General features: G+C 45.6%; 1 protein-coding gene and 1 pseudogene across 1 annotated transcript; one reads left to right on the top strand and one right to left on the bottom strand.

The window, feature by feature from the left end:
* Positions 1–559: 559 nt before the first annotated feature.
* Positions 560–5,341, bottom strand: LOC119358302. The gene is made up of 4 exons (XM_037624918.1): positions 4,390–5,341; positions 1,319–1,551; positions 1,051–1,195; positions 560–888 (listed from the first exon to the last, which is right to left on the bottom strand). The coding sequence occupies exons 1-4, from the start codon at positions 5,258–5,260 to the stop codon at positions 560–562; spliced, it is 1,578 nt and encodes a 525-aa protein (XP_037480815.1). The 5' UTR covers positions 5,261–5,341.
* An 816-nt stretch (positions 5,342–6,157) lies between these two features.
* LOC119358301 overlaps positions 6,158–15,354 on the top strand; it is a 15,747-nt pseudogene continuing 6,550 nt past the window's right edge.

Here is a 15,354-nt window from a genome sequence, read left to right as displayed (position 1 = left end):
ATCTGCTCCCTGTTTCTGATGCTCCTTCATTGTGCTATATTCTGAAGCTGATTTTCTATCAGATGCTCCTACTGTGGAAACTTTTGACAGCAATCCTTACTGCAGAAAATTTACTGCTCCAACTTGCTGAAAATACTTGACGATTCCGTTAATTTCTTGCGAACAGCCCAAAAGAGATCAATCATCCATTAGTAAAAGAACATCCTTTTGATGATCCCGTTGGAACCAAGGAGCATGCTAGATGTGCCACAGGCACCCATCCAGTAAAAAAAGAGAGAGAGACTTTACTCTTGGAAGCTAATGTGAAAGTGATGAAAAGAAAGGATGAACAGATAGAATAACATCTGAGTCGAGCCATGAAATGCAAACAGATCGATTACAAAGACTTCAACATTCTAACAAACCACTAAGAGTTAAATAGTCGGGTACACAGATAATTTAACAAACAACTAAGAGTTAAATAGTCGGTACGCAAATATTTTAACAAACCACCCAGAGTTAAATAGTTGGATAGCATAAGCTAGAGTCGAACACCTTACATGCATGATACACAAATTCTTCAAGGCTCTACCGCTGGGCAATCCACCAGGAGGTCCTGCTTCTCCTTGACAAGGAGGGACCAAGCAACAACGATCTTCACCTTACTGTTGCCAACCGAACATTCACTCTCACTAGTTTGGCAAAGCTTGGCAGGGAATTCAACCTTCGAATCTTGAGCGGCGTGACCAGACTCCAAGTAGGTTCGTATGACAACTACCATTGTTCCTTGTGATTGCACTGACACAACATTCCTTGACAGATGAAGGTAACCATCTGATCCTACACGCACTTCATCATCACCGCGACAATCAAGCAACACAATTTCATCTGCATCAGCCACAACTTCATCTGCAGCAGCAGATAAGGAGCAAGCAACTCGGCATCCATGTTCGAAAGGCCAATCCCCTTCAACAACGCATACACCCAAGACAGTGGCCTGGACCGCTTCAGAAATCTGCTTAAATTTTAACTCCGCTACACACAAACTGTTCTCGAACTTGAGAGAGGTACCTGTACCGTCATACCGCTTGCTAAGAGTGATCAATTCTTTGTCTTGGGATTCCTCTCCCTCTTCTATTTTCAGTTCAATTTCAAAGTCAACAGGGCCCAGAGCTACAATTGCACGAGCCGGACCAGTCAAACATAAAGAAGAGCCCTGCAAGCATCATATCATTAACACTTAATTGCGATGGTTTGGCAAAAACTGCTTACTTAATTGCAATATAGACTACAAAAGCACAAAGAAGAAACAATGGAAAACGAAGAGAAAACTGCTTACATTTTCATTGAGTTCTTGAGAGTTAAGACTTGACCGAGAGAAGACAATGTTGCGGTTGCGATCCACGCTGTCTCGAGCAGCGACCACTCCGTACAGTTTTAGTGGCCAGTTCAATCCTTTTTTTAGTTCAAGAATTTGCATGGAGTAGATCTGCAAGGTGCTCCCAGTGACACCACAAGAGGATCGGATGGTATTGGGTGTGTAGTGCGTAAAATGCATAGGGCTCAATGTGGCTGCAGTAAAAAGTAAAGGCGAGTGCACACTGTCAGAAATATAATATTGAACAACCAAATTAAGCAAAGTATATTCCTTTTACTTATACAAGGAGAACGGAAGCTAGTGATCTGCTACAACTTGATTCGAATTTTACAACCAATAACATGTACGTATGTGTCCCTTGTTTTTGCTTGTGTGTGGCGACTCTCGACTAACAGCCCTGCAAAAAGTTATAGTGGGTTTGCTTTTGACACATTTTGAACCAGGGGCGGACCTAGAACAAAAACTTCCCGGGGTCCACATGTACGCCATAAATGATGGATAGTAAGCAATAATATACACAAAAGTAACCCATTCAATAGCTTAAAATGTCCAATAGTAAAAAAATAATTATCAATATGAAGTGTTCCCTTGAAATTCTTGTTGATTGTGTAAAATTAAACAATAAAACATAAGATCTCCAAACAATAGGAACAAATATGATCAGGCAACATGAATTCCCTCGTAATTCGCTGATTATTATGTTATCACAAGTGCACAAGGAGTTACACTATTTGTGTTTGTAGACAGAAACAACAATAAAGCTTGCTGATCGAACTGTATGGTTGTGAATTTAAGCTTACTTGACATTGTGTCTTAATGCTGCCGCGCGGTCGACAAATAATCCAAGGTTCCAAATAGATGCGAATCACTAAGGAAAATTTATCAAATCACAGAATTCATATCTGTGTTGGAATACCGTTGAATTTGAAAACACCAGCCATGCAATCTTGGTAAAGAATTAGAGAAAATTGGGATATGTACATATGTTTCAGAGAAATTGGCGACCTTGCCGAGAGTCATAGTATTTCCTTTGATTATTTAGCAATCTGCACCTGCCAGCGGACGAGCGCAGGGGAGGGCGACTGATGAGTGGCGATTGCTCAGGGGGCGAGGGGCGGCGGCGCGACGGAAGGAGACGAGCAGGCACCAACCGAACTGGCGCAGGATACGCACGTATGTGAGCGGTAGGATCCAATCGATCGTTATCTTGTTTTCTTTGCTCCCTCGAGACGATCGACAATCGGATGGGCCTTCAACTAGATGGGCCGCGCCTGAGCTCGCTCCAACCGGTGTCCAGATTTATTTTTTACCGGTGTCCAAGCCTCAAATACGAAGTAGTATACACGTAAGCGCAATTTCTACCCGGTGTCCTGTGACACCAGCTGCGTGAACGTAGGCCCGCCCCTGTTTTGAACCAGTTTTCTACCAAGCTTAATTAATGGAGTCCCACAAGTACATTCCATAGTTCAGCTAGCAACGCGACAAATTGCACTAATATTTGAAGCAAAAATATGAATACTCCACACTGTAAATCATGAACATTGTAACCGTAAAAAGTGTTTAAGTATAACAGTGAATGATAAAAGTGCTTACAGGTAGAAGCAAAGAAATTTTAAACTTCATAAATGATCATGAAACAAATACAAGAAAGAAAAAGCACCAGAAATTACACGACCCTATAAAGCAGAACTACATGTAGAAAAAAAACTTATAGAAATGATCACTATAAAAAAAAGGTAAATGGCAAGTCATGCTTGTGAACCTATACTGAAAATAAATTCTACCCTGAACCATGAAGCAAAAAGATACGAGCCCTTACAACATGTCACTTGTGATGTGTTGAGAATAATAATACCACGGAAAACACATTTACTCAACACTGTAAAAACTAGACAGGTAAAAATTAAAATAGCTTAAGAAGCACAGTAATCCATGTACAAACACTAATGAATACCAAGCTACAAAACAAGCCCTTAATGCTATAAGCCTATAACTGATGTTTCTCTATACTAGTAGAAAAGTTCAGAAGTAGAGGGATCACTTTGCACTTACAGTTTGACCAAAAATTACAACTGCCTACAGAATGTAATTCGTGAACATTTGAACTATAATAAAGTTCAGACAACACTGTAAGATCTTGAAGTGAACACATGAACTTAAAGTGGGTTTATTGAACAAAAAGAATATAATGACAGCAGGCTGAAACTCCTTATCATTTGAACAGCAATAAAAAAGCTCTAAAAACTGAAACTCATATGCACTTCTCAAGACAGAAAAGCAACTTCTAAAAAATTTGGCCATATGCATTTTGACTGCAACTGTTATGCATTTTTGACTCTACAACCTGACATTCAAGAAAATGAAAAGTTTAATTCATGAACATGAGGACTGCAATTTCTGTAGGAGTCAACGGGAAACAGAACACATGTTTCCTACCAAGTTAAGAACAAAAGAATACATCACTATATAAATCAAATCATATTGTAGCATTGGAGGGAATACTGTGACCCCCAACATACATACAAACATACATTAGGCCTCACAGGGGAAAAGTATTAGTCAACATATACAATAGAAATTAGTGCTTAAAGTAAACTCTATACGTCGCAACTATAAGAAATTAAATCAACTACCAAGTGTTCTGACGCATGAAAAAAAAGCCTAGCATAACAAAATCCACATCATGTAGGAAGCTGCAAAGCAAGTGTTGAATGACATAACTCTTGTTTCTCTAAACTGACAGAAAGGCCTCAACATGAGAATTTGCAGTTAGATTTGGACCAAAATGACTAACAAACAAGGCTTACTCAGAACATTCCCTAAACCGGGGGCCATATAAAAGACATAATCATTTATATTAATGAGCACCCAAATAACAGAGCGCAACAACCAGCTCGAGAGAAACAAAAACAGCCAGTGGTAATAAAAAAATACTCCTACAAATTTGAGTTCTATGCTAGTGATATGCTAGAATTTCTAGACAATCAAAGAGATTAAAGTTAAACAAATCAAAAGATGCATGTTTTGCTTACTTTTGTCTCGGAAGTCGCCGCACCTTACACTCTTGCTGCCCCATCCAGTTTCCCAACCGTCACGATGATCCGCGAAGAATTCCTCGCTCACCTCCATCCGCTTCTTGAGATACTCCATTGTGGCCATCTCCTTCTTCTCCCTCTCATCCTCCTCCTTGTCCTTCTTCTCCCTCTCCTCCTGCTCCTTCTCCCTCTTCTTCTTCCACCTCAACTCAATCTCCTTGTCCTTCCCACTCCCCATCTTCTTCTCCGTGTAGTACCTCTCCCTCTCCTTCTCCTTCTCCTCACATCGCTTCCACTTCAACATGTTGTGCTGACGCACCTCCTCCGCCCTTTTCTTCAGCGTCTCCACCACCTTCTCGTAGAACTCCTCCTCCTCCCTGGTAACTACTAACGCCAGCTCGTTCTCGTAACTCAAGGGTTCTCTCAGGAACTTGTCGTGGAGATCCAAGAATGTGTTCTTCTGCTCCTCCTCCGCCTGCTCATTATCGTGGGTGTCTTCGTACAACTCCTTGCAGGCGTGCATTAATCCAGACGTCGAGTTAACCACAGCATACGCCATAGACAGCATACGGTGGCTCAGGTCCTCCGTATCCTGCAATATAGAATCGAAGTACCTCCCGAGTTGTTCCTCTGTCGAAGCCGATTCTTCCGTCTCCATCTCCGGAACCTGGACCTGGACGGGCGCCGTGTAATCCTTTCCAGCGAGCCTCCGGACTAGAGTTATTTCTTCTCCTAGCCCTCGCCGCTTCCAGACGGAGACCCCGGGGGTGAGGGCGGCGAGCAGGTCCCTGCGCTCCCTCTGCAGGGACATGATCTCCTTTACCACGTTCAAGAACTCAGACTGCTGCTCCTCGGAGACGCCCTCCATCTCCTTCGCAGATGAGGGATGTCCAAATCCTCTCGCTCTCTGGTTTGTTTGGGGGATTCAGGCTTGCCGTCTGCGAGTATAATCGCCGCCGCCGCTGCCTGGTCCTACGGGGGATAGAGATCGAATAATGTGTTCTCCTGCTTTGTTTTTTTTTTTTTTGAGCATCATGTTTTTTTGTTTTTGAGGGATTCTGAGCATCATGTGTTCTCCTGCTCCGACTCCGCCTCAAGCTCAGCACGCCACGAGCCCAGTAGGGCTGGCCCAAGAAACGCCGGGCCTAAATGACGAGACCCCAACTTATTTTCTCTCACCCTATCCGAATTCTACTCCCTTTTGCGCTTTTGGCCCTAAAAAAACAAATTCTACTCATCTAAAAAGAAAAAGAAAACCTTCAGCTCAAAAAAAAATCTAAAAAGAAAACCTTCTACTTCTTTCTAGCAACATTGCTAAGTATGCTACTCCCCTTCCCCACGCCCCTCCGCGTATCGGCGGAAACCTAGGACTAGTCCGGGCAGCAGAGTCGTCATCGTCGAGTTCCTTCCTGAAGCTGTTGCTTGGTATGCGGCAGTCTGAAGTGCTAGGAGCGTGGTGGAAATTCTCTGGAGGACGCAGCGGTTGCGGGTCATCATCGTTTTCGTCGATCCGACTCTGTTGACAATAGTTTATTTTTTCTTTCTCTTTTATTTCTTTTGGGTGTGCTTGTATTGTTTGCCCCAGCATTGAACTCACAAATGTATCAGTGGATGCAATATCTATATAGCAGGGCGAAAGCCTATTTCGAGAATTGATCGATCACGATAACAAATCGATCTTGTCTAGAACCAACGCCTTCCGCTGCCACAAAAGAGGACCAGTCCCGCTGTGTCTTTGTGCATGTTCGTCAACCGAGATTAGCTGATGTCGTTCCGATCCACTTCCAGCGGCTCTCAGAGGGGCCTGATCTCGCCCCTAGATAACAGCTACAGCAGCGCCGATGATGCGCCCCAAGAAGACTCGCAACCGGCCGTCCATAGCCTCATCGCCGGCTTCTACGAGGAGGCGTTCGACCGGCTACCCTTTGCGACCATGCGGGGACTCGCCCGCTCCCTCGCCACCGGCGGCTTCTGCCTCGGCCTCCTTGACACCATCTTCAACATCGTCCTCAACACTGTCCCTCCTCTGGGAGAGATGCGGCACGCAGATCAGGAGGAAGAGCTTCCCCCCACCAAGAAGAGCTTGCGGGCGCGTGAGGGAGCTCTCCGCCACCGCCGTCCGCCTGGAGGGCTTAGCCCGTTGGCATCCTCTGGCGGTGGCGGCGCGGGAAAGGGGTGACGACAGCGGCAGGCGGGGTTCCGCTCCAGCCGCTGCAGGAGCGACGCGGGCGTGGGTTAGGTCACGGGGATTAGACCCTACGGTAGTTGTTACTTAACAAGCATCTTGTCATTCCACGATGGCCTGCTACTCAATTTTCTTTTATGGTGACTTTTTTGATTTTTTGATTGTAGCATGGAATGGGTTATTAACATTTTTTAACACAATACAGATGCAAGCGCTTATATATATGTGCATACATTGACCCCTATGAACGGACACATGCAACTCTATCCTTATGAGCACATCCGAGAGACTGGGCCGACATATCATCTTAAGATTTACGAAGACTGGGCCGACATATCATCTTAAGATTTACGAAGTTATCGTAGGCGTCTCGTAGTCGACGGAAACATCTCTTCTCACTGAACGCGCATCGTCGAAAAAATGCGAGCACTAGGACTTGAACCTTGATGGGTTGGGATACCACTATCCTCGTAACCATCGAACCACAAGTTGGTTCGTTGATTATCTTTTTTTAGGGTAATCAACGAGTAATTGATCGCTATCGAGGGTTGAGACGGTCGTTGGGGGGGGGGTCTCTTCCCCCATAAATTCGTTTCTGACTATAGTTGGCTCAGAAAAATCGTATATTTAAATATTTGTATCATATAACTGTTGGAAATATGCCCTAGAGGCAATAATAAAAGTATTATTATATTTCAATGTTCATGATAAATGTCTTTTATTCATGCTATAACTGTATTATCCGGAAATCGTAATACACGTGTGAATACTTAGACCACAATAATGTCCCTGGTGAGCCTCTAGTTGACCAGCTCGTTGTGATCAACAGATAGTCATGGTTTCCTGACTATGGACATTGGATGTCGTTGATAACGGATCACATCATTAGGAGAATGATGTGATGGACAAGACCCAATCCTAAGCATAGCATAAAAGATCGTGTAGTTCGTTTTGCTAGAGCTTTGCCAGTGTCAAGTATCTCTTCCTTCGACCATGAGATCGTGTAACTCCCGGATACCGTAAGAGTGCCTTGGGTGTATCAAACGTCACAACGTAACTGGGTGACTATAAAGGTGCATTACAGGTATCTCCGAAAGTAGCTGTTGGGTTGACACGGATCGAGACTGGGATTTGTCACTCCGTATGACGGAGAGGTATCTCTGGGCCCACTCGGTAATGCATCATCATTATGAGCTCAATGTGACCAAGGTGTTGGACACGGGATCATGCATTACGGTACGAGTAAAGTGACTTGCCGGTAACGAGACTGAACAAGGTATTGGGATACCGACGATCGAGTCTCGGGCAAGTAACGTACCGATTGACAAAGGGAATTGTATATAGGGTTTGATCGAATCCTCGACATCGTGGTTCATCCGATGACAACATCGAGGAGCATGTGGGAGCCATCATGGGTATCCAAATCCCGCTGTTGGTTATTGACTGAGAGCGTCTCGGTCATGTCTGCATGTCTCCCGAACCCGTAGGGTCTACACACTTAAGGTTTGGTGACGCTAGGATTATTAGGAAGACTAGTATGTGACTATCGAATGTTGTTCGGAGTCCCGGATGGGATCCTGGACGTCACGAGGAGATCCGGAAGGGTCCGGAGGTAAAGATTTATATATGGGAAGTTGTCAAACGGACACCGGGAAGTTTCGGGGTCATACCGGTATTGTACCGGGGCCACCGGAAGGGTTCCGGGGGTCCACCGGGAGGGGCCACCCCTCCCGGGGGGGCACATGGGCTGCGTGGGGCAGGGATCCAGCCCCTGGTGGGCTGGCCGCACCCCCTCCCTTGGGCCCATGCGCCTAGGGTTGAGGGGGGAACCCTAGAGGGGGCGCCCCCCTTGGCTTGGGGGGCAAGCCACCCTCTCCCCTCTCCCCTAGGCCGCCGCACCCCCCCTGGATGGGTTCTAGGGGGCCGGCCCCCTTCTCCCTTCCCCCTATAAATAGAGGGGTGAGGGGAGGGCAGCTGCACCACCCTCCAAGGCGCAGCCCTCCCCTCCCCAACACCTCTCCTCCTCCATTGTGTGCTTGGCGAAGCCCTGTCGGAGTACTGCCTCTCCACCATTACCACGCCGTCGTGCTGCCGGTGGAGCTGTCTTCCTCAACCTCTCCTTCCCCCTTGCTGGATCAAGAAGGAGGAGACGTCTCCCGTCCCGTACGTGTGTTGAACGCGGAGGTGCTGTCCGTTCAGCACTTGGTCATCGGTGATTCCAATCACGTCGAGTACGACTACATCATCACCTTGCAAGCTTCCGCACGCGATCTACAAGTGGTATGTAGATGCAAACTCTCTCCCTTGACTCGTTGCTTAGATGAACTCATAGATGGATCTTGGTGAAACCGTAGGAAAAATTTTAATTTTCTGCAACGTTCCCCAACAGTGGCATCATGAGCTAGGTCTATGCGTAGTTCTCTTTGCACGAGTAGAACACAATTTTGTTGTGGGCGTGGATTTTGTCATCTTACTTGCCTCTACTAGTCTTTTCTTGCTCAACAGTATTGTGGGATGAAGCGGCCCGGACCAACCTTACACGTACGCTTACGTGAGACCGGTTCCACCGACTGACATGCACTAGTTGCATAAGGTGGCTGGCGGGTGTCTGTCTCTCCCACTTTAGTTGGAGCGGAATCGATGAACAGGGCCCTTATGAAGGGTAAATAGAAGTTGACAAAATCACGTTGTGGTGATTCGTAGGTAAGAAAACGTTCTTGCTAGAACCCAATTGCAGCCACGTAAAAGATGCAACAACAATTAGAGGACGTCTAGTTTTTGCAGCGATTGATCATGTGATGTGATATGGCCAGAAGTTGTGATGAATGATGAATTGTGATGTATGAGATCATGTTCTTTGTAATAGGATTCACGACTTGCATGTCGATGAGTATGACAACCGGCAGGAGCCATAGGAGTTGTCTTTATTTTTTGTATGACCTGCGTGTCATTGAATAACGCCATATAAACTACTTTACTTTATTGCTAAACATTAGTCATAGAAGTAGAAGTAGTCGTTGGCGTGACAACTTCATGAAGACACGATGATGGAGATCATGATGATGCAGATCATGGTGTCAAGCCGGTGACAAGATGATCATGAAGCCCCGAAGATGAAGATCAATGGAGCTATATGATATTGGCCATATCATGTCACAACTATATAATTGCATGTGATGTTTATTATGTTTATGCATCTTGTTTACTTAGGACGACGGTAGTAAATAAGATGATCCCTTATAAAAATTTCAAGAAGTGTTCTCCCCTTACTGTGCACCGTTGCTACAGTTCGTCGCTTCTAAGCACCACGTGATGATCGGGTGTGATGGATTCTTACGTTCACATACAATGGGTGTAAGACAGTTTTACACAGCGAAAACACTTAGGGTTAACTTGACGAGCCTAGCATGTGCAGACATGGCCTCGGAACACGGAGACCGAAAGGTCGAACACGAGTCGTATGGAAGATACGATCAACATGAGAATGTTCACCGACGATGACTAGTCCGTCTCACGTGATGATCGGACACGGGCTAGTCGACTCGGATCGTGTAACACTTAGATGACTAGAGAGATGTCTAATCTAAGTGGGAGTTCATAATTTGATTAGAACTTTATTATCATGAACTTAGTCTAAAAACCTTTGCAAATATATCTTGTAGATCAATGGCCAACGCTAATGTCAACATGAACTTCAACGCGTTCCTAGAGAAAACCAAGCTGAAAGATGATGGCAGCAACTATACGGACTGGGTCCGGAACCTGAGGATCATCCTCATAGCTGCCAGGAAACAATATATCCTAGAAGGACCGCTAGGTGACGCTCCCGTCCCAGAGAACCAAGACATTATGAATGCTTGGCAGTCTCGTACTGATGATTACTCCCTCGTTCAGTGCGGCATGCTTTACAGCTTAGAACCGGGGCTCCAAAAGCGTTTTGAGCACCACGGAGCATATGAGATGTTCGAAGAGCTGAAACTAGTTTTTCAAGCTCATGCCCGGGTCGAGAGATATGATGTCTCCGACAAGTTCTACAGTTGTAAGATGGAGGAAAACAGTTCTGTCAGTGAGCACATCCTGAAGATGTCTGGGTTGCACAACCGTATGACCCAGCTGAACATTAACCTCCCAGATGAGGCGGTCATTGACAGAATCCTCCAGTCGCTCCCACCAAGCTACAAGAGCTTTGTGATGAACTACAACATGCAGGGGATGGAAACGACCATTCCTGAAGTGTTCTCGATGCTGAAGTCAGCAGAGGCTGAAATCAAGAAAGAACATCAAGTGTTGACGGTCAATAAGACCAATAAGTTCAAGAAGGGCAAGGGTAAGAAGAACTTCAAGAAGGACGGCAAAGATGTTGCCGCGCCTGGTAAGCCAGTTACCGGGAAGAAGTCAAAGAATGGACCCAAGCCTGAGACTGAGTGCTTTTATTGCAAGGGGAAGGGTCACTGGAAGCGGAACTGCCCCAAATACTTAGCGGATAAGAAGGCCGGCAACACCAAAGGTATATTTGATATACATGTGATTGATGTGTACCTTACCAGTACTCGTAGTAACTCCTGGGTATTTGATACCGGTGTTGTTGCTCATATTTGTAACTCACAGCAGGAGCTGCGGAATAAACGGAAACTGGCGAAGGACGAGGTGACGATGCGCGTCGGGAATGGTTCCAGAGTCGATGTGATCGCCGTCGGCACGCTGCCTCTACTTTTACCTACGGGATTAGTTTTGAACCTTAATAATTGTTATTTAGTGCCAAGTTTGAGCATGAACATTGTATCTGGATCTCGTTTAATACGAGATGGCTACTCATTTAAGTCTGAGAATAATGGTTGTTCGATTTATATGAGAGATATGTTTTATGGTCATGCTCCGATGGTCAATGGTTTATTCTTAATGAATCTCGAGCGTAATATTACACATGTTCATAGTGTAGATGCCAAAAGATTTAAAGTTGATAACGATAGTACCACATACTTGTGGCACTGCCGCCTTGGTCACATTGGTGTCAAGCGCATGAAAAAGCTCCATGCCGATGGACTTTTAGAGTCTCTTGATTATGAATCGTTTGACACGTGCGAACCATGCCTTTTGGGCAAAATGACCAAGACTCCGTTCTCCGGAACAATGGAGCGAGCAACCAACTTGTTGGAAATCATACATACCGATGTGTGCGGTCCAATGAGCGTTGAGGCTCGCGGAGGATATCGTTATGTTCTCACTCTCACAGATGACTTGAGTAGATATGGGTATGTCTACTTAATGAAACACAAGTCTGAGACCTTTGAAAAGTTCAAGGAATTTCAGAATGAGGTAGAGAATCAACGTGACCGAAAGATAAAATTCTTACGATCAGATCGTGGAGGAGATACTTAAGTCACGAATTTGGTACACACTTAAGGAAATGTGGAATCGTTTCACAGCTCACGCCGCCTGGAACACCTCAGCGAAACGGTGTGTCCGAACGTCGTAATCGCACCCTATTGGATATGGTGCGGTCTATGATGTCTCTTACCGATTTACCGCTATCATTTTGGGGATACGCTCTAGAGACAGCTACATTCACTTTAAATAGGGCACCGTCTAAATCCGTTGAGACGACACCGTATGAATTATGGTTTGGAAAGAAACCTAAGCTGTCGTTTCTAAAAGTTTGGGGATGCGATGCTTATGTCAAGAAACTTCAACCTGAAAAGCTCGAACCCAAGTCAGAAAAATGCGTATTCATAGGATACCCTAAGGAAACTGTCGGGTATACCTTCTACTTAAGATCCGAAGGCAAGATCTTTGTTGCCAAGAACGGATGCTTTTTGGAAAAAGAGTTTCTCTCGAAAGAAGTAAGTGGGAGGAAAGTAGAACTCGATGAAGTACTACCTCTTGAGCGGGAAAGTGGCGCAGCGCAGGAAACCGTTCCTGTGATGCCCACACCAACTGAAGAGGAAAACAATGATGACGATCAAGGTACTTCGGATCAAGTTACTGCTGAACTTCGTAGGTCCACAAGGACACGTTCCGCACCAGAGTGGTACGGCAACCCTGTCCTGGAAATCATGTTGTTAGACAACAATGAACCTTCGAACTATGAAGAAGCGATGGCGGGCCCGGATTCCAACAAATGGCTTGAAGCCATGAAATCCGAGATAGAATCCATGTATGAAAACAAAGTATGGACTTTGACAGACTTGCCCGATGATCGGCGAGCGATAGAAAACAAATGGATCTTTAAGAAGAAGACGGACGCGGATGGTAATGTTACAATCTATAAGGCTCGACTTGTCGCTAAGGGTTATCGACAAGTTCAAGGGATTGACTACGACGAGACTTTCTCTCCCGTAGCGAAGCTGAAGTCCGTCCGAATCATGTTAGCAATTGCCGCATACTATGATTATGAGATATGGCAAATGGACGTCAAAACGGCATTCCTTAACGGGCATCTTAAGGAAGAACTGTATATGATGCAGCCGGAAGGTTTTGTCGATCCTCGGAACGCTAACAAAGTATGCAAGCTCCAGCGATCCATTTATGGACTGGTGTAAGCATCTCGGAGTTGGAACATTCGCTTTGATGAGATGATCAAAGCGTTTGGGTTTATGCAGACTTATGGAGAAGCCTGCGTTTACAAGAAAGTGAGTGGGAGCTCTGTAGCATTTCTCATATTATATGTAGATGACATACTCTTGATGGGAAATAATATAGAATTTCTGGACAGCATTAAGGCCTACTTGAATAAGTGTTTTTCAATGAAGGACCTTGGAGAAGCTGCTTATATATTAGGCATCAAGATCTATAGAGATAGATCGAGACGCCTCATAGGTCTTTCACAAAGCACATACCTTGATAAGATTTTGAAGAGGTTCAAAATGGATCAGTCCAAGAAGGGGTTCTTGCCTATGTTACAAGGTGTGAGATTGAGCTCGGCTCAGTCACCGACCACGGCAAAAGATAAAGAAGAGATGAGTGTCATCCCCTATGCTTCAGCCATAGGATCTATTATGTATGCCATGCTGTGTACCAGACCCGATGTAAACCTTGCGTAAGTTTGGTAGCAAGATACCAAAGTAATCCCGGCAAGGAACACTGGACAGCGGTCAAGAATATCCTGAAGTACCTGAAAAGGACGAAGGACATGTTTCTCATTTATGGAAGAGACGAAGAGCTCGTCGTAAAGGGTTACGTCGACGCTAGCTTCGACTCAGATCTGGATGACTCTAAGTCACAAACCGGATACGTGTATATGTTGAATGGTGGAGCAGTAAGCTGGTGCAGCTGCAAGCAGAGCGTCGTGGCGGGATCTACGTGTGAAGCGGAGTACATGGCAGCCTCGGAGGCAGCGCATGAAGCGATTTGGGTGAAGGAGTTCATCACCGACCTAGGAGTCATACCCAATGCGTCGGGGCCGATCAAACTCTTCTGTGACAACACTGGAGCTATTGCCCTCGCCAAGGAGCCCAGGTTTCACAAGAAGACCAGGCACATCAAGCCTTATTCAACTCCATCCGTGAAAATGTTCAAGATGGAGACATAGAGATTTGCAAAGTGCACACGGATCTGAATGTCGCAGATCCGCTGACTAAACCTCTCTCGCGTGCAAAACATGATCAACATCAGAACTCTATGGGTGTTCGATTCATCACAATGTAACTAGATTGGTGACTCTAGTGCAAGTGGGAGACTGTTGGAAATATGCCCTAGAGGCAATAATAAAAGTATTATTATATTTCAATGTTCATGATAAATGTCTTTTATTCATGCTATAACTGTATTATCCGGAAATCGTAATACACGTGTGAATACTTAGACCATAATATGTCCCTGGTGAGCCTCTAGTTGACCAGCTCGTTGTGATCAACAGATAGTCATGGTTTCCTGACTATGGACATTGGATGCCGTTGATAACGGGATCACATCATTAGGAGAATGATGTGATGGACAAGACCCAATCCTAAGCATAGCATAAAAGATCGTGTAGTTCGTTTTGCTAGAGCTTTGCCAGTGTCAAGTATCTCTTCCTTCGACCATGAGATCGTGTAGCTCCCGGATACCGTAAGAGTGCCTTGGGTGTATCAAACGTCACAACGTAACTGGGTGACTATAAAGGTGCATTACAGGTATCTCCGAAAGTAGCTGTTGGGTTGACACGGATCGAGACTGGGATTTGTCACTCCGTATGACGGAGAGGTATCTCTGGGCCCACTCGGTAATGCATCATCATTATGAGCTCAATGTGACCAAGGTGTTGGACACGGGATCATGCATTACGGTACGAGTAAAGTGACTTGCCGGTAACGAGACTGAACAAGGTATTGGGATACCGACGATCGAGTCTCGGGCAAGTAACGTACCGATTGACAAAGGGAATTGTATACAGGGTTTGATCGAATCCTCGACATCGTGGTTCATCCGATGACAACATCGAGGAGCATGTGGGAGCCATCATGGGTATCCAGATCCCGCTGTTGGTTATTGACTGAGAGCGTCTCGGTCATGTCTGCATGTCTCCCGAACCCGTAGGGTCTACACACTTAAGGTTCGGTGACGCTAGGGTTATTAGGAAGACTAGTATGTGACTACCGAATGTTGTTCGGAGTCCCGGATGGGATCCTGGACGTCACGAGGAGATCCGGAAGGGTCCGGAGGTAAAGATTTATATATGGGAAGTTGTCAAACGGACACCGGGAAGTTTCGGGGTCATACCGGTATTGTACCGGGGCCACCGGAAGGGTTCCGGGGGTCCACCGGGAGGGGCCACCCCTCCCGGGGGGCCACATGGGCTG

Source organism: Triticum dicoccoides, chromosome 2A, assembly GCF_002162155.2.
Source record: "Triticum dicoccoides isolate Atlit2015 ecotype Zavitan chromosome 2A, WEW_v2.0, whole genome shotgun sequence".
In the NCBI taxonomy this organism is placed as follows: domain Eukaryota; kingdom Viridiplantae; phylum Streptophyta; class Magnoliopsida; order Poales; family Poaceae; genus Triticum; species Triticum dicoccoides.
Note: the sequence above shows the minus strand (reverse complement) of the source record. Positions and strands in the feature narration are given on the sequence as shown.

Bases quoted from the DNA above. Each gene is read 5' to 3' on its own strand.
- LOC119358302 (XM_037624918.1), bottom strand. From the start codon at position 5,260: ATGGAGGGCGTCTCCGAGGAGCAGCAGTCTGAGTTCTTGAACGTGGTA. The intron at 1,552-4,389 runs GTAAGCAAAACA...TTTTTACTGCAG, and splicing joins CGGCGACTTCCGAGACAAAA to CCACATTGAGCCCTATGCAT. The intron at 889-1,050 runs GTACCTCTCTCA...CTGCTGCTGCAG, and splicing joins CAAGCGGTATGACGGTACAG to ATGAAGTTGTGGCTGATGCA.